The 25,439-nt window shown below is 43.5% G+C and overlaps 1 protein-coding gene across 1 annotated transcript; it reads left to right on the plus strand.

The window, feature by feature from the left end:
• Positions 1–437: 437 nt before the first annotated feature.
• iqsec3b (IQ motif and Sec7 domain ArfGEF 3b) lies at positions 438–23,681 on the plus strand. Its single transcript, XM_028430810.1, has 15 exons — positions 438–958; positions 5,341–5,415; positions 8,944–9,061; positions 9,938–10,339; positions 10,784–11,499; positions 12,170–12,331; positions 13,693–13,815; positions 18,697–18,863; positions 20,460–20,599; positions 20,685–20,816; positions 20,919–21,018; positions 21,436–21,594; positions 21,681–21,770; positions 22,017–22,063; positions 23,053–23,681. The coding sequence occupies exons 1-15, from the start codon at positions 438–440 to the stop codon at positions 23,470–23,472; spliced, it is 3,372 nt and encodes a 1,123-aa protein (XP_028286611.1). The 3' UTR covers positions 23,473–23,681.
• The last annotated feature ends 1,758 nt before the right edge of the window (positions 23,682–25,439 follow it).

Genomic DNA, 25,439 nt, shown 5'->3' on the forward strand with positions numbered 1-25,439 from the left:
ATTCTTGCGGTTTTAAATGCTAGAATCGAGTTTTTAGATTAATCAAGTACAACAACGCCACAACAACTCCTTTCAGCTATAGGGTGCGTGCTTGCGCAGGACTTTACTTATGTGTGCGTAATGACGCATCCCCTTCCCTCCTCTCCAACCTCCTGTCACATCTGGATCTGGCTCCTCTCATCAGTACCACTCAGCGCAGTGAGAGAGAGAGAGAGAGAGAGATAGGGAGAGAGAGAGAGAGAGAGAGAGGGACGAAGAGAGAGAAGGGGAGACTAGCTCGGTCAGCACAGCCTCATCCACAACCGAGTGGAATCCAGGAGAGGAGAGCGGAAGGGCACACCACCTTCTCATCCGCACTCACGGATATATTGCTCTGTCCTCCATCCGTCTGTCCGGCTTATTTTTTTCTCCTCTTCATTCCTCCTGTTGCCTTGGATATGATGAGCTCCAGCCTGCTTGAAAATCCGGTGCAGGCGATTCTGTACCTGCGAGAGCTCACCACCATCGTCCAGAACCAGCAAAGTCTCATCCAGACCCAGCGTGCACGGATAGAGGAGCTGGACCGGCGGGTGGACGAGCTTATTGGCGAGAACAGGCACCTGAGGGACGTCAGGGTACAACAGCAGCATTACTACCACCACCATCACCACCATCTCCCCGACCCCAGCTGCCTTCATCATCATCATCACCCTCAGGACCCCCAAGTCAAGACCAGTGGGGGGTCTCTCTTAGACCATGCTGCTGCATCAGCACAGGTCGAGGCGGCTCCGGGGGCGCAGCCCTCGCCTTCCCAACCTATGGACCCGGGGGACATGCAGCTGGTCCCGGCTGACCCATCCACTATTTCCCCAGTTGAAAGTGAGTCGGAAAACGGTGGAAGTTGCCCCAGCTGTCGCTCCTTGGTTCCGATGACCCCCACAACCCTTTGTCGGTCTCTGACCCTGGCAAGAAAATCCGAGTGAGTATACCCGAGTGATCCATGTGTCTATCAGAGAGCCCATGGGTGTTTGTTAGTCTCAAAATAGTCCAGTGGGGAATATTTATAGGTTTTTCCGAAATAGCTAGTCTATTTATACATTTTAAAAACCTCCTTTGGCCCTGAATTTTCTGCAGCATCCACCTATAGCTGAAATAAATAATCTGCCCTGGATATCCTTCATAGTATTTGTTCAGCATCCGTCTTTCAGTGTGTAATTAGGCGCATGCGCGTGTGCGTGCGTGCATGGGTCCCGCAGATTGAGAGGCGTTTAATTAATGAAGAAGGCGCCTGCAAATTTCCAATTTTCAGCTGTGTGTGTCGGCAAAAGACTGAGCCAGAAGAGGAAGAGGTGGATTATTTAAATGAGAAACTGGATCTCGATCACTGGATCATTACATAACAAACAGCTGTAGGCCTATACGTGTGTGTGTGTGTGTGTGTGTGTGTGTGTGTGGACAGCGGTCAATGTCAGTTTGAGGCAGGAGCTTCACGGTTGGTGACGATAAGTCACCTAGAGTCTCTGTCCACGGTGCTGAGGGTTTCTCAATTAATTACTGCACGGGATCTGGGAACTCTCACGGGATCTCTGGGCCTCTGATGTTGCTGTGTTCTATGACACACACACACACACACACACACACACCACCCCCTCCTGGTTGGCCCCAGATCTTCTTCATAATACATCATCACATCACCTAATGAGAGAAAAACCCATGTATCTATGTGTGTATGTTCTGTTCATAAGTTGAATCCCAGCAGGAGCCCTGATTGGTCTCCCTGGGACTCCACCCCCACTGAGGGGAACAACACAGAATAAAGAGCAGTTGAGAGAAGCAGAGGAGTGCATATGTGTCAAAAAAGGGGACTTACTGAGAGTAATCCAAACGTTTCACCTGCCACACCTCACATGTCCTGCTGAGTGTTTGGCGTGCTCACTGTTGTCTGGACTCTGAGTTGTGCCCTCTAAAGATCTTCACCCCACAGTGACTGTTTGCTGCATGAATTACTCTTAATTTAATTTACTTTTACTGGTGGAGAGAAAATTACAATAAATGAATTGCTATTATAAAATCTTGGGGTAGTGGTGGTGAATTAAACTAGTTGATCAGGCAGCAGAGTGGTTTGTTAAATGGCCTTCCTGAGTCTGAGGTTGCTGGTGTGTGTGTGTCACACATCCTTGTATCTCCACCTGCTCAATAAATTTATGTCTAAGACCAGCAGCTTAACACTTTGCTTCTGGCAGGCCAAGCAGGTAAAAAAATGAGAGAGAGGGAGGGAGGGTGAGGCTTTCACCTCCCTGTCATTGCATGCTGCATCCTGTCTGCAGCTGATGGGAAATCCGATCTGCCTTCTGCTATTCCTGTTGTCAGTTCAAATCTTGTGGGCATGTATGGTTCACATGTTATAGCAGCCATTTTTAAGAATTATTTTAACTGTTGTTTTGGACTTGTGTGCCGCTTATAGGTTGACTGTGTATATATAAAACATATATATATATATATTTAAATATGTTATTATGCTTTGCATTGTTTGTCAGTGCTGTTTATGCACGTGTATATGCATATCGGAGGAAGAAGGGAGGGGAGACGAGATCCTCTCCTGCGCTCATTCTCTGTCTCTCTCTCCAGCTGAGCCTCCTTTCTGCCCCACTTAGCCCATGGAGCGAACAGTAATCAGCCATTCTCAGGAGAGAGAAAGGCAGAGAGAAATAGAAAGGGAGAGATGCACACTCTTCTGTCTTTGATGGAGCCCTTGGAGGTGTCTAAAGGAAGGAGCTTGAGGCTGACATTGGAGTGGACCAGTGAAAGAGCAGGAAAGAAAGAGAAAAGAGGGAGGAGAATGAGGAGAAAGAGGAGGAAGGGAGGGAGGGAGGGAGGAGGCGGTGGATTTCAGTATGCGGTGAGTGAGACAGGTATCAGGAGAGACCAAAACACAGAGATGAAAAAGGGTGCATTTGGGGTAGCTGTCTCCTCAGCCTGTCTTTCTTGCTTGAGAACAAATAGGTTGGACAAGAGAGGCTGTGGGATCCTGTGGCGCAGTGGAAGGTGCATATAACATTTCTTTGAGCCCGAATGGAACTGATCTTGTTGCATGTAGGGCTGCTGCTGCTCCCCACTTTCCTAACACTCACCACTGGATATGGGCTGGTGAAAAGCATTGCGTTTAAAGTATAGTTTCAAAACAGGAAAAAAGTGGAGAGAAGGTGTAAGGAAGAACAGAGCTCTGAGAGAGAGAGAGAGAGAGAGAGAACATGGGCCAACAGCAGGAGCCATGTACTGTTAAAATATTCACCTGTTCTCTTTGTAAGTGTTGTTGGAGGTGAATGCCCGTTATGTGTGTGCCTTGTACAGACAGATGGACCCGAGGAGTGTGTGAATGTGTGCTCAGCCTGTATAACCAAACAACACTGAGCAGGGCCGAACTGTTTTATATTAGCCTGACAAACTAACACAGCTTTAATGTTGATGGTCAGCAGGAATCGACTTCGATATAGTGAAGCTGTTGTTGCTGAGACAGAGAGAGAGAGAGAGATACTAATGTTGTGTCTGTCAAATATAACACTACAGTACTTTTATTACACATCAGATCAGATAAGTGACAAAAGATTCAGATTGTCATGAAACTGACGCAAAAGTAAAGAGACTACATAACTTACATCCAAAACCTTGTTTTGACCTGGTCTTGGATGACCTGTTACAGCTTAGCTACAGCTTAAAATGTAAATGTAAAGGTGATGGTCATGTTGGTATGGGTGCTCATTTCAGAAAATTGTCAAACATTTCTTCGAAGATTTTATGTTTTATTAGCTACAGATCACAATGATCTCACATTTCTTACAGGTATGTGGGGTGAGAATTAATGATGCAGTTCCATCTATAAAAGGAGAAGAGCTTAGAGAGATGTCTCAACTCCTTTCTTTAATAATGAATGCTTTTTTAATCGCAAATAGATTAAATGAATAAATGAGAGTGCAATTTCGTTCTTTAGAAAGCTTTGGAGACCACAGATCAGAGAAGTAAGATTAATCAAATTAATTTACTTTGTGTAGAGTAGTATCAACCTCCAGGCAACCTAGAGGGGATAATCCACCATTCATTGTTGTCTGTTTGTCTCATTTCTTTTCTGTGTGTTCTGAAAAATGTGATATAGTTTGGCGTGTGTCTTTCAAAAGAGTTTGTCATGGATAAATGACAAATGGCAAATTTACGTTATTAGCTGGAAGGTAGTGTGCTTAAGGTTTTTTTTACCTGGTTTGAAGCCACAAACAAAACAACTGTGCTGAAAAATGAATATTAATATACGACATAATTGTTTGGGAATTTTCCAAAGCCCTCGGGAACATGCTGTTAACAGAAGGCAATTGCTCATCAAGTGAGTGAGTTACCGCAAAACAGTTTCTCAAGACAAACAAATCTGAGTCAAGTCCATGAAGGCAGCTTTGTGTGAAGAGTGTCAGCGGTCGCGTAGGATGAAGGAGTATTATTCATAGAAGAAAGCATGAGATCTATTGACCAGAGATATTTAAAAAATCTTTGTCTCTTGAAGTCTGTGGAAGTTGCCGTGAAAAGACAGCTTATTATAGCTCACACTGTCGCTGCTCTTCCTGCAGTGACTCTGACTGATTGTCACTGTGGGTCTTTGTCAGAAGCAATATGCTGTGCCCAGGTCAGGAGACTTACTGTAGCATAGCCAAGAATTTCACTGTCAGCTGAAAGCTCAGTGTTGATGGGCCTAATGTGACCTTTACACACACCTCCCCCTTTAACATGTGTGACACTGATTATTGTGCTTATTTCTGTGTCTCTGTCAGCATTCAGAATGTGAAAGGCTCGATCCATGCAGTGGGTTATAGGTGATGTGCCTTGGCTATTTTTTATTTTTTTATTTTTTGGTTCTCTTTGCTTGTAAATTGCTCCAGATAGGAGCACCAGCAAAAAGCCTAAAATATGAATGTAAATGTAAAATGCATGAGAGAAAGAGAGAGAAGAGAGAAAGACAAATTTAAGAAGAAGAGGAAGCAGGAAAGAAAGCTGGAATTACCATCTGTCCAGATTGGGTTTGGGGAATTCTGCTAAATCACCACTGATCTGATGAATTGGAGGAGGGAGGCAGGCATACAAATGTATACTGCCTTCAATTGACCTACATAGAGTATTTACCCTGGGATCAGTCTCAAATTGTATGATACAGTAATCTGGAAGAGCCTCTTCAGGATCTTTTGTAAGTGAACATTAGAAGAAAACAAGGCAGCAGCTAGCCAATAACAATCTGAATGACATACTGTCCTTCCAAATGTGTCCGCCCCACAGCTCTCCTCCCCTCTTTGCTTACTTCTTCCCCACTTGTCTGCCCTTCTGCAGGAGTGAGACCGTGCTGCATCAGTTCTGCTGCCCCGCCCCTGAACATCCAGAGGCTGACACGACTGGCTCATCCGGGTAAGACCGACCACCAATCACAGACACTTTTACTCCGGCTGCAGTAATGTGCTCTTTGAACAACTTTCTGTACATGTGTGTCATCCTTCTGAGTCATACCCACACCCAGGCTTTTAATCATGCTTGTGTGCACCGTGTGAATTTGTGGAGTTAGAGACAGAAACCTATAGCATATAGACACACAAACAGAGGCAGGGGTGATGTATCGACTCAAATTGTGACTATAAAAGCACCCATGGCAACCCTGTAATGATGCAACAGCTACCACTGCCATAGTAACTGGAGAATCTACTGTACCCACTTTTGCCGTCTCTTTCTGCGTGGGCACCACTGTCTGCTGTATGAGATGTTTTGGATGTATTCTGTGTGAGTGTATGGATACATGTGCTCTTGAACTTGAAAAGCTGATTTTGCCATGTACCTCGGTGATTACCGTTTGCCCTCCCTCCTGCAGAATTCCCCCATCTTTTAATCCTCTGTACTCTCTTTCTAAATCCAGTCTTTCCCAGTCCCTGTTTTTTCTCTTCTTCCTGCTGCGATATCATTTCCCTTATGTTGTTTATTTCTTCTCATTATTTATCTGTCTGTTGAAAGACCAAGTCTTAATCACTTCCCTGCAATTATTTCTATGCCGTCCCTCCCTACCAAGTCTCTCTTTCTGTCTTTCTCTCATTCTGCTTTTATTAATATCACCATCTGTCTGTCTGGAATCCCTCTCTGATCTGATGACTTAACTTCTACACCCACATAGTGCTGATTGGATGGGGATAATGGCACAGCGGCGGTGGACAGCCAGCTGAGATGATGAGATGTAGCGGAGATGTGTAAGAGCGTATAGCTCATTATTATCATCATCATCATCATCATCATCATCACATGAAGTTGAGTTCTCTCCTGGTGGCTCCCAAACTTGCATCCATGCGCACACACAAACCTCCCAGGAGATGCACACTGTAGATTCATCTCTACAGCCCAACCTGCATTTTTTTTAACTGCAGCCTGGCTGGCTGTACAGGAGTGTTAGGTCTCTGTGGGACTTGTGAGCAATGCATTGTGACAGATGTTCATTTCTCTTCCACTGTGACGTCACTCACTAATGCAAGGCAGGAGTGAGTGAGCTTGGCGTGTCCGTTGCTGCTATATGTACAACATGTGAGGGGATATAGTGCCCATATCATTATGAAGGCCTTTGCTGTCCAGATGCATTAATAGCTCAACTCCTGCTTTTAAATCCTCTAATGTATTCTAATGTACTCTAATGTATTCTGATGCAGCGCTGGGGCATGGCAGTGTTTTAATAGAGTTTTTGATAGAGAAAGCCTCCAGCATACACACACACACCAACACACTCTCTATCTTCCTGTTTCCTCTCTCCGTTTCCATCTCAGCCGTCTACCTCTGGTTTTCCCCTCTTTCTGTCCATTTTCTCTCTTATTTAAAGATATGACCAAGCATCTCTCTGGTCCTATCTCTGACTTTTGGCTCGAGGACCCAGAATAGTTGCTTTCACAGCAATCAAAGAAAACAAAGAGGAACTTTAGTGATGCACTCATTATTTAACCATGAGCAGGCTTTTTATTCTCTGGTCCCCTTCGTGTAAAAAATTATTGGAGTAAGCATTATCTGGGTGGAAGAAAGATTGCACAAGCACACAAACTCATGCACGCACACACTTATAATTGCACTCCATTATGAAAGCTCTATGAGTACATCAGTCCAGTTTAGCTTTATAGAATTTACCCAGTGTTTTCTAGTAGTGCTTTGATTTTTAGAGACAACAACATCTACATCTTGTGCTGTGTCATCCCAGTATTATATTTCAGTAAGCCGTACACGGCGATCACAGACTCTTGATAATGCTGCCATGTAAAAGAACATTGTCCCATCTGTGGACAGGATCTGGGATTATAAGAGGAGGAGGAGGAGGAGGATGGGAAACAGTCTGAACACTTTATATCCAAACATAGTTTTGTTTGCTGGAATGTTTCTTAGCTATCTCCATAGTCTAACTGAGGTTTTTCCTCCAAAACCTTTTCTGCAAATCATGTTTGACTTTGTACGTATTGTACTGCTTCCAGTGTTTTGAATGCTTAATCCCAGTAGCAGAACATGGAGGAAAGACTGGATAAAAATCCTTTTTTTTAGCCCCTATGCAGCAGAGACAGAATATTGTACTTTTCATCATAATTGCTACTGAAATTATGTCATTGCCATGGAAACACAAAGGGTTTTGGAGTTGCATTACATTGATTTCCACAGCAAAACAACTAAGTGGAAGAGTCAGTGTGGAGTTCAACTTCAATTTTATAGCTGTCCAAAATAACTCTATTTGCCACCTTTAGTTTTCTATACATGCCTCCTACCAATGATCAATTTATCAAGGTTGAGTATCATCAGACAGTCAGATCAGTGTTATCTTCTGTAGTTAGCGCAGACATTCATGGATATAACATCACATTTGTAAAAACATTACACCTCTTGCACAGCTACATACAAGAGCTGAGAGGAATTAAATATATGAAAACAGATTAGATGTGTACATATGCAAAGTGCATGGGTTGGCTGCAGATTCAATATGGACAAATAAAACTGAATGCTTCATTAACACTATTCTTGTCTGTGAACTACAAAATGATCATTAATCAGTGTCTGAAGTGCTAATTTACTGCTGGGAGGCCTGAAACAATATGTTGATAGGCAGATTAATTCACCAGTTGCCAAAAAGGTAGCCAGGGGATCAATAAGGGGTCACAAGTTCTTGCTTTGTGATCAGCTGATTTTTGTTTTTGTGAGATTTGTATGGTCTCAAAGTCACACAAATGCTATGTGCTATTGTGTTTGCAGCAGTTCAGACAAGTCAGATCCTGTGAGCTGTCAGTTGTGGACAACAGTTCGCCTTGAAGGCACATGTTTTCCTTCAGGCCTGTTCAAATGAGAATCATTCTTTTTTTGGAAGAAAGTCATTAAACTGGATCAGCTGGATGTTGATAATGTTGTAGTCACTGTAAATGTTATTGCTGGACAAACAAAATGCTGTTTCCGGCTTCTTAAAGTGTATGGACTGTCTGACCCTCTGTAAATGGAATGATGCTGTATATGAACACCTCTTGCAGCCATGTATGAGGGCTACATGTGCAATGACTGAAGGTAGATTATCTAACTTATGTAGTACTGTTACTTGCAGCCTTACTACAGTGTTGAGTGTCAATGTGAAGAAATGACTAAATGCATAACAGAGGGGATGAATTTGGACACACTGTGTCAACTTTTTGTTTCCCTCCTGGTCAGATTTTCAGAGCTTCACTCCTGCAACTTGCAGTGGAGCCACAAATCTGACCAAATAAGACCGGACACATAAAGTCAGTCAGCCTCACCCGAGGCCACCGCAGCCACACATCACTGTCAGTATGCTGCCTCCCTCCGAACTTCTTCACACTCTGCATAGCTGATGACTGGGCACTGCGATAACAGCAGAGTTTTTGGTCAGAAGGAAGGATTGATATGTGCCTGTGTTTATTTCTGTGGCAGCGGACAGATGCTGAGCCTAGAGGATGGATCATCCTCCGGTGGTGGACAGCAAGCGGAGGGGACCAAGAGAGAAGGACCCAGCGAGTACGAGATCACCCTGGAGAACAAAAACAAACAGGTATTTCTTCTGTAAGGGGCCTATAAGCGCGTAGTGGGATGGAGTGAAAGCTGACTACTCTACCTGCTTTAGTGTGTGCAGGTTTGTAAAGGATGATAATTTGACGTTGTGTCTTGCGTGACAAAAAAGATTCACATTCAGATCTATTTCTGTCTCTGTTGACATGAAAAAGAACACCCAGGATACCACTGCCACAGCGACAGGAACGCGAAAGATGCTTGGTTGTCATGGTAACAGCTAATAACTGCTTCTGGCAGCAGGAGATGTCTTTATTCCTCATAGCAAACTACTGAAGGGTCTGCTGTACACACTTGCTACTGCAGTGTGTGTACTTATGTGTTTGTGTGTGTACACTAGGCACATGTGTAGCTGTCCTGCTTTTTCTCCCTTCCTGTCTCCTCTCCCCCTGCCACCCACTCCCCCTCCTCCTCCTCCCCCCTCTCCTTCATCTCCCTCTTGCTGAACATATTTCTGAAGAATGGTGAGATTTTGGGCCGACCCGCTCTGCCAATAAACAGAACAGAAATAGGCTTGTGCTGGTGTTTACTTTTCTATTCGTTTTCCTCAACAGCACCTTTGTCACAGCTCATCCATCCTCCTTCCTGTGGCCCTTCAGCCAGTATTTGCAGTTCAATGATGATAGATGATGTTTACTTTGGCTGTAATGCCATAAACCATCAGTAGCTTTAACGGAGCAGATGGATAAGTTAGAGGGGTACTTCTAAGACTAATGTGAGAGTGAATTTTATGGCTTCAACATAAAATCGCAACATGTTCTCTTACTGATGGTTGGATAAATATATATCGATGGATGCTGTGTGCTTTTGCAGTGTCCATAGTGCATATGTGATAAACCTGCTCTCTTCCTGTCCCCAGATCGAAGAGTTGGAACAGAAATATGGAGGCCATCTTATAGCAAGGCGGGCAGCCCGTCGTATCCAAACAGCCTTTCGTCAGTATCAGCTCAGCAAAAACTTCCAGAAGATCCGCAACTCACTGTCGGAGAGCAAGCTGCCTCGTCGGATCTCCCTGCGCCATCCCAGCCCTTCAGGCCGAAATCGCAATTCAACCCAAAGACACAGTTACAGTCTGCATCCAGGAGGAGGACAGATACCCTTACGTTCCAAAACTCCCCCTCCACCCCCATGTCGCTCCACCTCTCTTCCCCCATCACCTGCGTCAGCCCCAGCAGCAGCCCCTTCCCCTGCTCCAGCCCCAGCCCCTCCTCAAAGCCCTGGGCCCACACTCACACAGTTGGAAGACTGCTTCTCTGAACAAGTGAGTTTCTCCTCGTTCTTCTAGTCAAACAACTACTGAATGTACTAGTGAATTTGAAACATTTGGAAGGGATCAGCTGACGTATGATTAGGTTGATACCATATATCAGCTGATCCCTCTGACACTTGACTTGAATCTGTATCCATGACTTTGGTCTCACCACTCAGAGCTGATCCTCAGTGGCTTGTCCTGGCTTTATATTTACATTTTGTCTTTGCACAATAAACTGCACGGGCCCTGCGGGCTGACTGATAGTTCATTCTGAATTCTATGGCCTGCTCAGTAGTACAGCTGCTGTCATGGTTAATCTAGTTTCTAGTCTAAAAACTGCTCACTAATTAGCATGCCCGCTGCTATCATAAACCTTTCCACACTTAAATCACATCCCTTGACCTGATTAAATCAAAAGATTTAATGCATATTTTTTTATCATCATTTTTGCAGCTGCACTCCTTGGCACAGTCGATTGATGAGGCACTTCGTGGTTGGAGCTTGTCTGAGAGCGGAGAAGGAAAAGGACTGCTGATGGACCCCGGGGCCCTTCGTGCAGCTGCTGAGAGTGCTTGTCTGCCCCGCAGTGCCAGCTCACTGCTCATGGCTTTCAGGGATGTTACTGTTCACATTGACAGCAATAGTTCCTACACCATCTCCTCTGCCACCACAACAACCACCACCTCTCTGGGGAATGCAGGTGGAGGAGACCCTGGCAGCAGGAAGACCTCTGTGAGTGGGGCAGCAGGGGGAGTAGACAGCCAGTCGGCAGAAGATCTGGAGTTTCCTGCACCTCCACCAAGTGAGGAGCTGGAGATGGTTGATCCTGGATCCAGGAGGGGTTCAGCAGTAACAGCTGCAGGAGGAGGGGGAGGAGCAGGAGTAGGATTGGAGGGGGAGATAAGTTCAGACAGGCTGGGGACTTCCACTTCTACCTCTACTTCCACTTCCATCTCCACTTCAGTACAGTCTAACCAGCAGCCTGCACAGATTTACACCCAGTACCAGCAGTACCACTACACTCATCCTCAGCAGATCCCTGGGGGGGCCCTGGTCGTCTCTCTGCCTCGCGACCGCTGCCAGGATCCAGCCTCTTGCAGGTCGCCAACCCTGTCCACCGACACTCACCGCAAACGCCTCTACCGTATAGGACTCAACCTCTTTAATGTGTAAGCAGCCTACCAACACTCAAACACATGCAACGCTGCATAAAACATTTAATATTTCTGTGCCCTCTGGCTCAGGGTTCAAAGTACACTTATTACTGTTTGTGTCTAACAAATCTTCAACAGCCATGCAAAACTGCTCTAAGCAGCTGCTCATTAGTGTTTGTGATTGTTGGGAGGAGCTGCCTGTTCAGTGCCATGTTTAGTGATGGTGTAATGTCCATGAAAAAAACAGATGCAGTGAGGGAGACAGAGAAAGAAGTAGAAAGAGGAAAACTGCAGTGAAACAGGAGAGGCAGTCAAGGAGGTCATGAACCTCCACTCAGCTTATATAAATAGAGTCCACGGTTGGCCTGCACTTATTACTAGTTAATACAAATGAAAGTAAATTAACTCATATGCATCAGTGAGAGTGGGTCTGATCCAGAAGTCCGGAGCTAACAGCTTTTGCGCATGGATGAACTTTTCTCTTCCCTTTCTCTTTGTGCTTCCTCACACACCCATATGCACATTATGCACTCGTTCTCTTAAACGTACAGCAACACATTTCCTTTCTCACTCTGACCCACACACCTTTTTGCTTGAATACACAGAAACATCACATATACATGCTGTTAACTTTCACACTATCAGCTTTTTTTTTTCCTCTCCGCTGTTGGTTATCTGCGGGCAGGAACCCAGAGAGAGGCATCCACTTCCTGATCACACGTGGATTCGTCCCGGACACGGCCATCGGAGTGGCTCATTTCCTGCTGCAGAGGAAAGGCCTGAGCCGACAGATGATTGGAGAATTCTTGGGGAATAGCAAGCTGCAATTCAACAGAGATGTCCTTGAGTGAGTTCTTGTCATACTGTTGTATCTTTGCATCATAAAGGAACATACATACACGCAGGGTCTGGGGTTTGATATCATTTTGGTATTTTGGTCACAAATCTGCTTATTAAATTTTAATCCTATTTAATTTCTCATTAAAATTAGGTTTCACTCACTGATCTTATCTTCAATGCACAGAGCCTTCAATGGTTTTCTCAGTTATAATTGAAATGGCTTAGGTTTAGCTGTTTAGCAAAGGATTCAAATGACTTAGTACCACTTTGTAACAAGGCCCCTATTAGCTGTAGTTATCTTAAATCATGTACCAATGCTTTGGGAGTGGTAAATGGTCAAATCTTAAAAGCCAGACATATTCTGACCATATCTTCCAAGCTCTGCACTTGTAGTTGTAACTAGGCTTTTTGTACAAGCTTTTTTAAATTACAGTCTTTTGCTGCTTTCAGTTCCATCTGGGTAGTCAGAATATCCAGTTTTTAAAGTTATTTATTTGTTATTCTTAACATCTGACAGCATCACATAGACAAGGATAAAAAAACAGCTGCAATGAATGCTTATCACCAAAGAAATGGTCAATAGACAATCTCAATATTGCCACTTTAAAAGGCCAAAAAAAACCCAGCTATACAGACTCTGACACCCACATACACACATAATATCTCCCCCACACACACACTCACTCACACATGCTAAGTCATTTGACATGCAGCACTTCCATGCCCTAATGCAACACATGCATGAAAACATGCATTAACTTAATGCTTTCACACTCATCCTTTTTGCATCCAACCAGTGAGAAATGTAGACAGATATCCAGTATAGAGAGACTTTTTGCTGAGGTAGGGGCAGAGACTGTAGAAATAGGTCACTGCACTGAAAACACACACATAAGCGTACACTTTCTTGCTTTCTTTCACTGATATATATGGACACAAATGCACGATCTTGTGTATGTACCTCTCCCATTGCCACAGCCTGTCCTCAGCCTTTCATGTACCTTTCAGTGGTTCGTCCACTCTTTGCATTTCATTATTTTGCCCACTCATCCCTCCTCTTCGTTTCCTCTTATCTCCCACTGTCGCCAGACCCTTTCTTTTCTCCATTGATGTTTGCACTGTGTGTGTGTGTGAAAGTGCAAACATGTTGTCTGTATCTGCATGTTCCAGGTCAGTTGCTCTGCAATAGAAGTATGACTGTAAGGGGCAAATTTGCCATCAGCACTACGGGTACACATAGTTTGTTGCCCGTTCACACACACTTCTGCACACTCACTCATTTGCTTTCTCATTAGTGACATACTACAACAAAACCTAGTGTCACACTCTTTTTCTCTTTTCTGTCCCTCTCTGTCTGTCTCTATATAGCTGTGTTGTGGATGAGATGGATTTCTCAGGCATGGAGCTCGATGAAGCCCTGAGAAAGTTCCAGGCTCATGTCCGTGTTCAAGGAGAAGCACAAAAAGTGGAGAGACTCATCGAAGCCTTTAGGTGAGACTGTCAGTTCTTTTACCGCCGGCTCTTGCTGACTAACGGGCTCTGCCTTTCCTTTTTTTAAATACAATTCAACACAAAAACAGTCCATCACATGACTGAGTCGGGCTGGTAAGGGCACTCTGAACTTTTTAAAAAATGGATAGACCTTTTGCCTGTGGCTACCTATGCAAAACAGAAAAAAAAACAATGACACGTAACCAAGCTTACACATTTTGCAAGAAAATGAAAGCAAAAATGTATTTTATAATCTGATAGCCTTGGGGTAGCAGACGAATACAGAACAGCATACTAATAGGCCCACTGTATAGACTTACAAGTGTTTAACTGGTTGTGCTAGCTCACTGTGGAAAGCTTTGATGACACCAAAGCCCTGTATCATTAGAAAATTACACTGATTGCCTCTAACCTTTGACTAAACTCAGCAGTCTTTGATTGTCAGCCAATCACAACAGAGACATGAGCTGCAGGCAATCAGTGTTCATTCCAGCAAGGACGAAAATAGATGCTGTATTTCACAACTTTCGTCTCTGGATGACACTTCTGTGTGCTGCTTATAGGTGAATGTCCATTTCTATTTACAGTGACACATGATTATGTATATGTTTGGCTCTCACAAGGATTTAGCCTGGGTTGGTTTTCTGCTCATTTGTTCAGTGCTGACTCTGGTCCTGCAGGCACTAAAATGTATGAGCGTATCTGCTGTAGAGGACTCATTTAAATACCAAGGGGACCTTGAGAGACCTGCTGGAGCCTGTACACTCCCTTCATGCCTTTCCAATGGAAAGTCTGGTTTCGCCTCTAATAAGCTCCTGGATGGATGCCGCTTTTCCTTTTGACTGTAAATTATTTGAGGCAAAAACACTGAGACACATAGGTGCTGCAGCCAGTGCAGTTTCATCCCCTGGCTTGGCACTGTCCTTTGAATGTCCTGCTAATATCATAAGATTGCCCTCAGGACTAAAAATGCAATAAAAAAGCCCATCATTGTTTTCCATTTCAGAACAAATTGTTTGCATTGCTGTGTACATTTAATGTCTCTCTCTGCTGACGTGCTGCTCTTTCCCTCAGGAAAAATGTCAGCAGCCTGACATGATTGAGTCATTGCCCATTTGAGCTCATTAACCAAGATGTCCTTTAACACTACATGTGGGTGTTATCACCATAACTAATGTTAGTGGACTGCCAGTGCCCGTTTGCATCCAGGTTATGTGGTTGCTGAGTTTTTTGCAGTACATTCAGTACACTTTCCTCCTATTGCTGTGTCCTTCAGCCCCATTTATTCCCAATGAAGACCCAAACCTTTAGGAGCCCACAGCCAATGTAATGTTATTATGCACAATGACACTGCTAACATGACGTTTGTGAAGTGATATTTAGCATCTCCATTTGCATTGCTAATTATCTCTAAGACAAACAACAGATGGAAGTACAGAGGGTGGGAATGTCATTAACAATTGGACAAATTAAAATTTCAACTGCTGATGATGCTCAAAGAAAAGTCAGTTAAACGTATGTGCAAATTTCATAGCAAAAGATGATATTTGCAAGCTACAGCAAAGCAGGAGTAGAGTCATCCATCATTACTGATGGTTGCTACTATTATTCTTTATTTTATGTATATATTTTATCTCCCTTTATTGGTGATGTCATCACAGTCCTCATGACCATGGGTGATGCCAGTCTGTCACAAATGTTTGGAGAGATGCTCTGCCATTCATCACAGATGATTCTCTTTAGCAGCTCTCTGCTGGAGGGATTATGTAGCTTTACCTTCCGCTAAATGCTCCAAAGGTGATCTGATCTCTGTGTCAGGGGACATTCAGTCACTTTTGCATTCCTCCTCTGTGTGTGCGTGTGCCATTCATTACAAACTAATGCCACCTATCAGTGCTGACAAAACCTGCTGCAATCCATTACCAGGCATATTTTCATGTTTGTCTTTGTGAGGGCTTACTTTTGCATATTTGTGCTGTTTTGTCAACAGATGAATTCTTCTTAGACACCATCCAGAGATATTGACTTCATGACTAAAACACCCATTTCTTGTATTAAGTGAGTTGTCAATCTGAACTGATGGCCCAGACTATTCTCTTCTCGTATTTCACTGGAAAGACTTCATACTGCTTTACTCTGTCTATCCTTCCCCTGCTGCTGTAAACCACTGCAGCACACCTCCTATCAGCTCCTCTTTTAATGCTGTGTCATCTTTTGTTATTGATGGCTGCTTTGTCCTGTATCCAGGGACGGGTCTAACTTTCTCCTTTTTTTTACTAAAATGACCTTCACTTTATTATTATTGTGTTTATTTTTAATGCCTTTCATGCACTGTTACAAATGTGCACTAGTTTAGGTTCGGTAGCCCGCTGATATTGTTGTTGTTTGGGCAGTTCTTTACCATGGAGTCAGGTTGCATTACACACATCTGAGAAAAGCTGTGGTTTCTGCTGGTTCTTTCATAACCTTGTTCATTCATCCTATTATTTGTAAATGGAAATGACATGCATGCTCTCCTTTGTTGCACTGTGATTTTGGAGGCCATACTTTCAGTGCAGACTGTCTAGCCTCTTTTTAGTACAACACAAGATCAAAAGCTCCATATTTTGCCTTAAAAATAAAACTGTTGTTGCCAGAGATTGAATCATTTAACATTTTAGTAGCATCACACAGACGTCTACTTAGTTTTGTTTCCTGAAACAGCTGGAGCCTGTAGGTTTTAGCAGACTTTACTCAAACAGAAGTCAATAGTGGGTTTGTTGGGGACTATTTTCAGCTGTGGATTAATACATATTTAATGCTGCAATGTGTGTTTATAGCAACAGCACTGTGTATGTGCAATAGGCTGCGACAATGCAGGTCTGTTACATTGAGAAAAAAAATGTATTAGGTTTTGGCAACGCTGATAGTATGTGTTTGAAGCATCAGCCCATTGTTGGTTTCAGTCTTTTTCATCTCTTGTAAACAATATAAAAAATACAGACTAGCACCGCCCTCTCCATTAAGAAAAGTCTGTTCTTTCTCCAAGCAAATAGGCACAAGGGAAGAGAGTAAAAGGAGCAGTTCTGACAGTTCTTCCCCCTCTCTGATTCTGATTTGAGGGCCAATCAGAACACCCACCGCAGCCATCAGATAATCACATCACACTCAATCATACGTGCTAAGCCCGTAGGTGCAGATTATAAAGTCAGTGATCTGAGACCACCCTCTCTGTAGCTGGAGCTGTGAGTATAGGTCAGATACGAGCAGGCTTTACGAGCAGGAGAGCCAGACATCCGATGCCATATCTGTTACGTAACAGTTGTTATGTCATCTATTTGAAGCGTGTTGTACTCTTGTTGAGAGTAGTTCTTTTTATACAAATTGGTATTTGTGCCAGCTGGCATGCAACTTTCTCATGCAGATATGAAGATAGGAGATCAGGAGCTAGTGTTTAAATAAACCTGTTACATAAGACGGAGATCCGTGCTTGAAAATGTGTGAATGAAACACAAATACCCACACGTAACCTCCTTGCTTTATTTATTTATTCTCTCAACTGTTCACACAGTGTGTAAACATGCACACATATGCACTTACACGGCAATGCGTGCACATGCACACACAGCATGTCTTGTCTTGTGTTCAGCTTTTGACCGATTTGCCGCAGAATTACATCAAGTTGGCAAATCGGGAGGTTCCTTTGTGTCCGTGTGTGTGTGTGTGGGGACTTTAAACAAAAGCTGTTGAACCAGGCTGGTTCTGATTGTGACTTCTCTGGCCTAAGATCTTGTGCGGGGTGTGGTAAATGGCTTTGTGGTTGCATAGGTCTCAGATGTGGCCTCTTGCTTGCATATGCTCTGACAAGTACATAGTCGTCTGAAGCAGAGCAGCTCTCTCCATGTCTGCACCCTGCCTGGCTACAAAGATAAAAGCCTCCTACCACTGAAATGGCCCACTGTGTGTTACTGTCAGTGTAAGTGACAGTAAGAAAGATAGGGAGGGAGCTGTGGGGGGAGGAGAGTTTGTGAAGCCTGTGGGTTGCAACAGGGCAAAGCAAGTTCAAATGCAACATCTCTGGTTCCAGGGCAGATCTGGCAACATTACCCCATGTAGGGCTGAACTACTTTGTACCACCACGCGTGTCCTCTATCTCATTGACATAGTATGACATAGTAACTCAGATCTGAGTAGAAGCTGCAATCACTGAGTCTCTAAATGAGTGCAGCTGATGGAGATATCAGTCTGAACTCATCCAGCTCACAACAGGAATACAAAATGTCTCCATGTTACCTTTGTACTGACACACTGTAGACTTTAGGCAGGGACATCATGCAAAGAAAAATATGTAGTATTGATCCTCATGGTAGAGGCAAAGTCCAAAAATGTGCATTTCTCTAACAAATATGTTTTCCTAGTTTATTTTATCTTAGATGAAAATTCTTCTTAGTAATTTACAAAAGCTTGATTTGTACTTCTGCACTGAATCTGTGACACATCACAGCCCGACACAAATCTCCTCAGAAATGTAGGTGGAACAGATGCATTTGATTTCACCTATTTTTGAGTAAATGGATCCTGTTGTAATTTGATCAAATCTTTCAGCTGAAATCAAAAAAACTGTTTGCAATACATTTTTGTGTTACAAGCACCTTCCTTTCCAGTGGTTGTACACATAGTCTCCGGATTGGATCAAATAATGAGTTGTCTATACTGCATTAAATCTACAAATCTGCCATTAAATAGTTTTGGTTAATATCAATATCAATAGCATCAAACTCAGTGTCGGATCACATCTCTGCATCCCTGTTGTGCCTATAAATGTGGTACTGTTAACAATACAAAGGAAGCTTCACAAGTGTTCAAAACTCATGATCCTGTTTTCCTTTATGTCCTCCACAGTCAGAGGTACTGCATGTGCAATCCTGATGTGGTGCAGCAGTTTCACAACCCAGACACCATCTTCATCCTGGCTTTCGCCGTGGTCCTCCTCAACACTGACATGTACTCGCCCAACATCAAACCCCAGCGCAAGATGGGCCTTGACGACTTCATTCGCAACCTTCGAGGTTAGTGCTTTCCTGTATGTGTTCTTACAGGAAGTGTGAACGGTCCCTACAGAGGGAGCTGGTATTAATTAGCTGCAGACATGTTTCAACATTTATGGCTAGTGGTTTTGTAAGCAGCTTGAGTTTGAATGTTGGTTATATATAGAAACCACATGCACACACGCATGCACAGCTCAAACCCTCCACTGAGCATTATGAGGAGATTCACAGAAATCATATGCCAGAAAGAATGATGAGGAAGACGAGGGAGGAGAGCAGAAGGCAGGGGAAGTCAAAGTTTTACAACCAGCACTCTCTTATCAACCTCCCGTCTACCTCACTATCAGTCTTTTGAGTGACAGCCGCTTGAACTGAAATAAATTACTCAAAGAGGCTCTAGTTGCCTGCCTCTGCTTGCTACCATCAAGAAAACCATCAGCAGCGCAGGAAGAGATTCCTGATATCCTTGAGTCAGAGCTCTGCCTCAGAGGCCGTGGCATCGGCCCATTTAATTGAGGCTCACTTAGCGTTAGATTTAACGATATAAGCTTGGGTTTCCGGAAGATGTGCTGCATCTGGAGGTTCAACAGACACATACATTAACGGAGGAGCAATTTGACTTTTATTTGTACTTTCAGAGAAATTCACCACTAAATACATTTATCAGTCATTATCTTTTTTTTCCCCCACATAATATTCCTTAACTCTGTGTGCTGCTCTGTAGTGATAAGGCATGAGGGCAGCATGCACAGAGGGATAAAAGCACATTAAAACTAAATTGGCTGTAATATCTTAGTTAAAATTGATACAAGCACACAGACACTCTTAAATCATTATAGTAAGGATCCTCATTAACCTCCACTGCAGAGTGGCTAAAAATATAATAATATGTGAATATCTGTAAAAAATTCACACTCTCACAACATCAGTATTAGTGTACTAACAACTGGATGTGTTAAATGATGATATCACGATGTTCATGCCTGCATTAATTGGAGGAGAGGTCCACTGTCTGTGTATAAAATGCTTCAAAACCTGAAATGAAGCTGCACACAAACGATTGTTTCATTTTCTTTGTAAAGCTTTTCTGTGCCCTTGATAATGTCCCTGTGTTATCTCTTCTCAGACCATTTGGTAATATCTGTGGTGGCATCATGGCTGTTATTTATTGTGTTTCTTTGCCTACGTGAACTTGGGAACAAACACAAATGTGTTTACATTCAGTGTTATTCACTAGAAATGTGTGTTTTCTTAAGCTTATTTGAATTTGTTAGATGTATTTGTGTCCCTGCTGCTGCTGGCACAGTGCTATGCTTCATGTAGCTGATGTTTACATTTATTTATTTCAGAGGGTAGTCTGATACCAAGAAACCAGGGACTCATATTAAATAGTTCTACAGTTTATCCTTAGCAGCAGCTGTTGCAGTATAAGAACAGATCATTGCATATAACACCACATTGCACCATGCACTGACTGAGAGACGAGCGTGATAGAGAGATGAGGGTCTGACAGGTGTGTGAAATGTTCCCACAGCTACACCGTTTAGCTTCTGTGTTTGAAGCTCTGTGATTGAATAGACCTGAACTCAGTGTCTTACTTAATATGAATTCTCTCAGGTGTGGATGATGGAGCAGACATCCCCAGAGAGATGGTAGCAGGTATTTATGAAAGGATTCAGCAGAGAGAGCTGCGCTCAAATGAAGACCATGTCACCTACGTACGCCGAGTGGAGCAGTCTATCCTGGGCCTGAAAACTGTGAGTACCAGTGTGTACAGTCTCCTTTGTCTCACTGTGCCTGTCCCTAGCTGTCATCTTCATCTCTTTAACCTCCTCCCTGTAGATCCTCGCCGTGCCCCACAGACGTCTTGTGTGCTGCTGTCGTCTGTTTGAGGTCCCTGATGCTAACAAACCTCACAAGCAGAAACTGTCGCAGCTCCAGAGAGAGGTCTTCTTATTCAATGACCTGCTGCTGGTAAAGATTTTCTACTAAAATGTAGACTGTATATAGACTGTAATGTATACAGTCTATCTGGCCCGATCTAAGGTGCAGTTGATTAACTTTGTGTGTCTCTAGATCCTGAAGCTGTGTCCCAAGAAGAAAAGCTCGGCCTCATACACCTTCTGTAAAGCTATGGGTCTCCTGGGAATGCAGTTTCACCTCTTCAGCAATGAATGTAAAATGTTTTTTTTTAATTCCACAGATATTTATTCCCAGTGCAGTTTCTCTCTCTCTTGTGCAAGGAAAAAAAAGGATGAGCTATAACTGTCAGCATTGTTGTCACATCAGTGTCAGGACCCTGATTTTAAGGAACTGCCAATCAGGAGATTATTACACTTTGGCATTAATGTGTAAAAATATACAACACAGTCAAAACCTGGCTTATAAGGTCACTAAGAAATGTATTAGATGTTCACTATGAGAATCACAGCTTAACATATAGCATAGCAAAGATTGCTGAGGAAAAGACTCCATATTATAGTCTTATATTATAGGACTTAGGTCAAAAAGCTATTTCATGATTGATTCACTTTGGCCAAAAATCCAGCAATGAAAGATAATTTAAGTGTCTTTATTCACTGTGTGTCTTCAGACTACGCGCATGGTGTCACCATGATGAGCCCGTTTACGTCAGAGAAGAAGCAGCTAGTCAGTTTCTGCTCCCCAAGCGGAGAAGAGCTCAGAAAGTTTGCAGAGGAGCTCAGAGAAGCCATTGCAGAGGTCAACGAGATGGAGCAGATACACATCCAGTGTAAGGAGAGACCCATGTGACAATCCTAAAGAAACACACACTGCACTGCATATGTCTGGTTGCAACCTCTGTTTCCTGTGTTGTAGTGGAACTGGAGAGACAACAAGGCATCCAGCACAGCTTACACACCAATGGTGGTCAGATGGACACACACACAGGACACGGCTCTCCCTCAGGTGCTGGTTTTGCTCGCGCAGCATTACACAGAATACATTACTCATAAGAATGCATATGTTGCTCTGGGAAATGTAGAAAATAGCACAACTCTATGAAAAAAAGAGATATGCACATTGAAAATTCAGTAAGAATGAAAAAAGAAGAGTGAGTAATGCTCAGCGTGTGCATATAGTTACATTTCTTAGCACTCTCACTACATGACAAACTCATGTATGACTGACAAACAGATCTCTTTCTCCCTGTAGGCCAACAGGATGTGTATGATAAAACTGGCAACAACAACACAGTAGAGGTGAGTGCAAAGCTTTTCCTCTCACCCTCAGGTAAGTATCTGCATCTCTAGCTCCGTGGGTGTGGTTTTGTGTGAGTGTGTCTGTGTGTGTGTGTGCAGTTAGACAGGGACCGTTGTGTGTCATCCTGAAATAAAGTGCGCTTTATGCTTGGCTTTAAAAAAAAAGCTCCACCCGAGGCACATCCCAACATGCAGCCAAGGATACAAAGGCCGCTGAGAGGCTGTGGTGGTGCTACAAACGGTCCCTTTCTGTGCGTCAAGAGTAGATGAGCAGCCACTCTACTCACGATACAACATCCCTCCTTTCATCAGCTGCTGCTTGCCAGCCTTACTGTATAAGCCATTGCAAGCCACCATAAGCCTGGCTGGCACCTAGAATACTATCTACAAGGCCAGATAAGCTTGATACTGTTAGCATTCTGTTAGGTGTGTGTGAGTGCATGTGTGTTTGTCTGTGTGTGTGTGTAAAACCAGCCCTTTCTCTAATTAAACATAGTGACAGAAGTCCCCCCCCCCTTCCAGTTTTCTCTCTTTTCCCATTCTTTCCCTCTGTCCTGCCTCTCAGTCTGTCCCTTATAGCTGTAATTTATTGTGTTAGGGAGACACCACGCCCTCGGTGTCGCCTCTTTCCTCTCCTGACACTCTTTTAGCTTTTTAGCCTTTCATTCTGCCACTCATCGACCACACGTTCATGCACATAAAATCCAAAGCGCCTTAATTATCTGACTAAAAAATCTCGTCCTGCCCCTGCAACCTTTCTTTCCTCCTCCCTTGTCCTGGGCTGATGTTGTGTAAAAACATGATTCATATAAGTGTAAATCATGTAAAGAGATGAGAAAATGAGAGAGTGTGTATTTTGCATGCGCTCGCTCTGCATACTACCTACCTGCATGCCTGCATGCCCATGTGCGTAACACACCAGAGGGCTGCGTAGAGGCTGCGTTCAGGCTGGTAACTCCTCATGCGTTCTCTGACTGTTCCTAAACTAGGTGTCAATTCACAACAGGCTGCAGACCTATCAGCTGAGCCAGCCCAGCATTGAGTCCACACCTCTGGCCCTGACTGCACCACCCGCCCTGCTCAGCCCTGTCCAGGCTGCGGAGCTGCGCCCAGAAACCCTCATCCAGTGCCAGCAGATTGTCAAGGTGATTGTGGTGGACCAGAGTGGGCGAGGACGGATGGAGGCCTTCCTGAGCCAAGGTCCAGCCACCCATCAGCTCATCCAGTCTGCCTTGTCGACACCCGTTCGTGTCAGAGAGGGAGACGGCCCCCAACCCCCGCTGCCGCCTCCCCCTCCACCTTACAATCACCCCCACCAGTTCTGTCCACCTGACTCACCTATGCCCCTTCATCACACTATGCCTCTCACCCGTCGGCGCAACTCCAGCGGTTCCCGTAGCATCGTTTGAGTCCTCCACTACAGAGCCTCACCCTCAACGTCACACACATGCTGGAGCACAAGTCAACTCACTTTGAACCGTCAGATAAAAGTAGTGCAAAAAAAGTAAAGAATATACTCTACGAGTTGAAGGGAAAGAGAACCTGAGAATCTATTCATAGTCTTGACTGAGCTGTGTTGTTTTTTGAACATGAAGCGGCTTTGATGGCATTTCTGAAAGACGACTTTTCTTCTTTCTGTTGTCTCCAACATGCCACCTGGTAGCTGATGTTGTTGTCTGTCTAGATTTCACAGTCTTTAGGGGATATGGTGATTTTGCATTTCTAAATGTCACCTGTCCAACAAATGTGTCTGTGAGCTTTGACCGTGAAATATGGAGTGACAGTGTCAGAAAGCAGCACTGGCAGCCCCGAAAAGGACGAGATCGCTTTAAATATGAAGGACAAAATTCTCGTTTTGTTTCCTTCAGGATATTGATGTTCACGTTTCAGTGTTAGATGACACATTCAGTGAGGAATCATTTCAGCACAGCTTATCTATCTTCGCTACACCCTCATCATTTTTACCTCATCTCTGCATAATGTGAAGAGACAAGAGTATTAGCTTATTTATTCCTTCATTTTCTAGGGAGTAGATAATCAGAGAGTGTGGAGGAGAAGGTGAAGAAAAAGAAAAACGACTCCACCACCTTCTACCAAGTCACGTACGAGTATAGCGCAGTAATGTTGCTGCTCACTAACCTAAAAAATTTTCTGATGACAATCATGTTTCTGTGCTTCATTGCTGTGTGTTTTCTTAAATTTGTGTTCTGTGTCACTGCCATGATTCTGCAGAGTTGTGCTCTCAGAGAGCTCAGGAAAGAGTCTGCTGCTACTGCTGCTGCTGCTGCTGCTGCACTGCAACATGTAGTACTGTATCTGCACCTCTGGGTTGCACTGAGAGCAGAGTGCTTGCGTGCTGTGTGTTTAGTCTGCTTACTCATGGGCAACTGGGAGTTGGGCTTCATCCAAAACAAAGTCCTCCTCCTGCACATTTCTCCTAATGGGTTACCCAGTTTGAATATAGATGTTATTTTACGCAATATTTCTGCCCGGAGCTTTATTAAAAAAAAAAAAAGAATATTATTCTACACAGGGTAGACCAAGGTCACTTCACTCCCTTTTTCACCTATTATATTTTCCTTTTTTTACACAATTAAAATATTATATAAGCAGAGATGCATTTATGTACTGAATGTTAAATCAGGGGGAAAAACTGAAGATGTCCATGGAATACTAATTTCTCCACTGTTCAGCGAGCTTGAGCCAGCTTGTACAGCACATCGTCCAACTGAGACGTAGCAAACACGTCTTTTGCACCACAGAATATATTGGAATAAATTGTAAATAGATAATATAGATTTATTCTGAAAAAAAAGAAACAAGTGATCGGTTTGCCCAGTGTGTGTATCTACGTATGTATTTGTACAGAGAAAAATCTAGTTTAAAAGAAAAAAAGGATATTATAGATATTATAGTTATTATTCTTATTATTCACATTTATTATCAGGGGGTTGTCCTAGATGCTTCTGCTGCAAGAGATGGGGAAACAGGCAGCTTTTATAGAATACACTCCAGTTACCATGGTAACAAACACTGACATTATTACAGATTCATCATTAAATTACCATGTCATGTTATTACAGGATTATTAAGGAGATGGCTGTGTCACCTGTTAAGGGTGTGTAAAGGGCTATGCTGTATTGGTAAATACTTACAGTAAATCACAGGTCACACACACACACACACACAGACACACATAAACAAATGCACACACATTCACACAAATCCACACACACTGATGCACATACAGTAGCTGCCAAAGCAACAACAAATTCAGCTTAAATTTACCTGCTTGATTTTTCAAGTCAGCAGCCCCACTTTGTTTACTATAAACTCTGACTGACTTGTACTATACCGCATGATATTTTTTTGTTTT

This window comes from Parambassis ranga, chromosome 19 (genome assembly GCF_900634625.1).
Source record: "Parambassis ranga chromosome 19, fParRan2.1, whole genome shotgun sequence".
Taxonomy (NCBI): domain Eukaryota; kingdom Metazoa; phylum Chordata; class Actinopteri; family Ambassidae; genus Parambassis; species Parambassis ranga.

Bases quoted from the DNA above. Each gene is read 5' to 3' on its own strand.
- iqsec3b (XM_028430810.1), top strand. From the start codon at position 438: ATGATGAGCTCCAGCCTGCTTGAAAATCCGGTGCAGGCGATTCTGTAC. The intron at 11,500-12,169 runs GTAAGCAGCCTA...ATCTGCGGGCAG, and splicing joins GGACTCAACCTCTTTAATGT to GAACCCAGAGAGAGGCATCC. The intron at 20,817-20,918 runs GTAAAGATTTTC...GTGTGTCTCTAG, and splicing joins TATTCAATGACCTGCTGCTG to ATCCTGAAGCTGTGTCCCAA.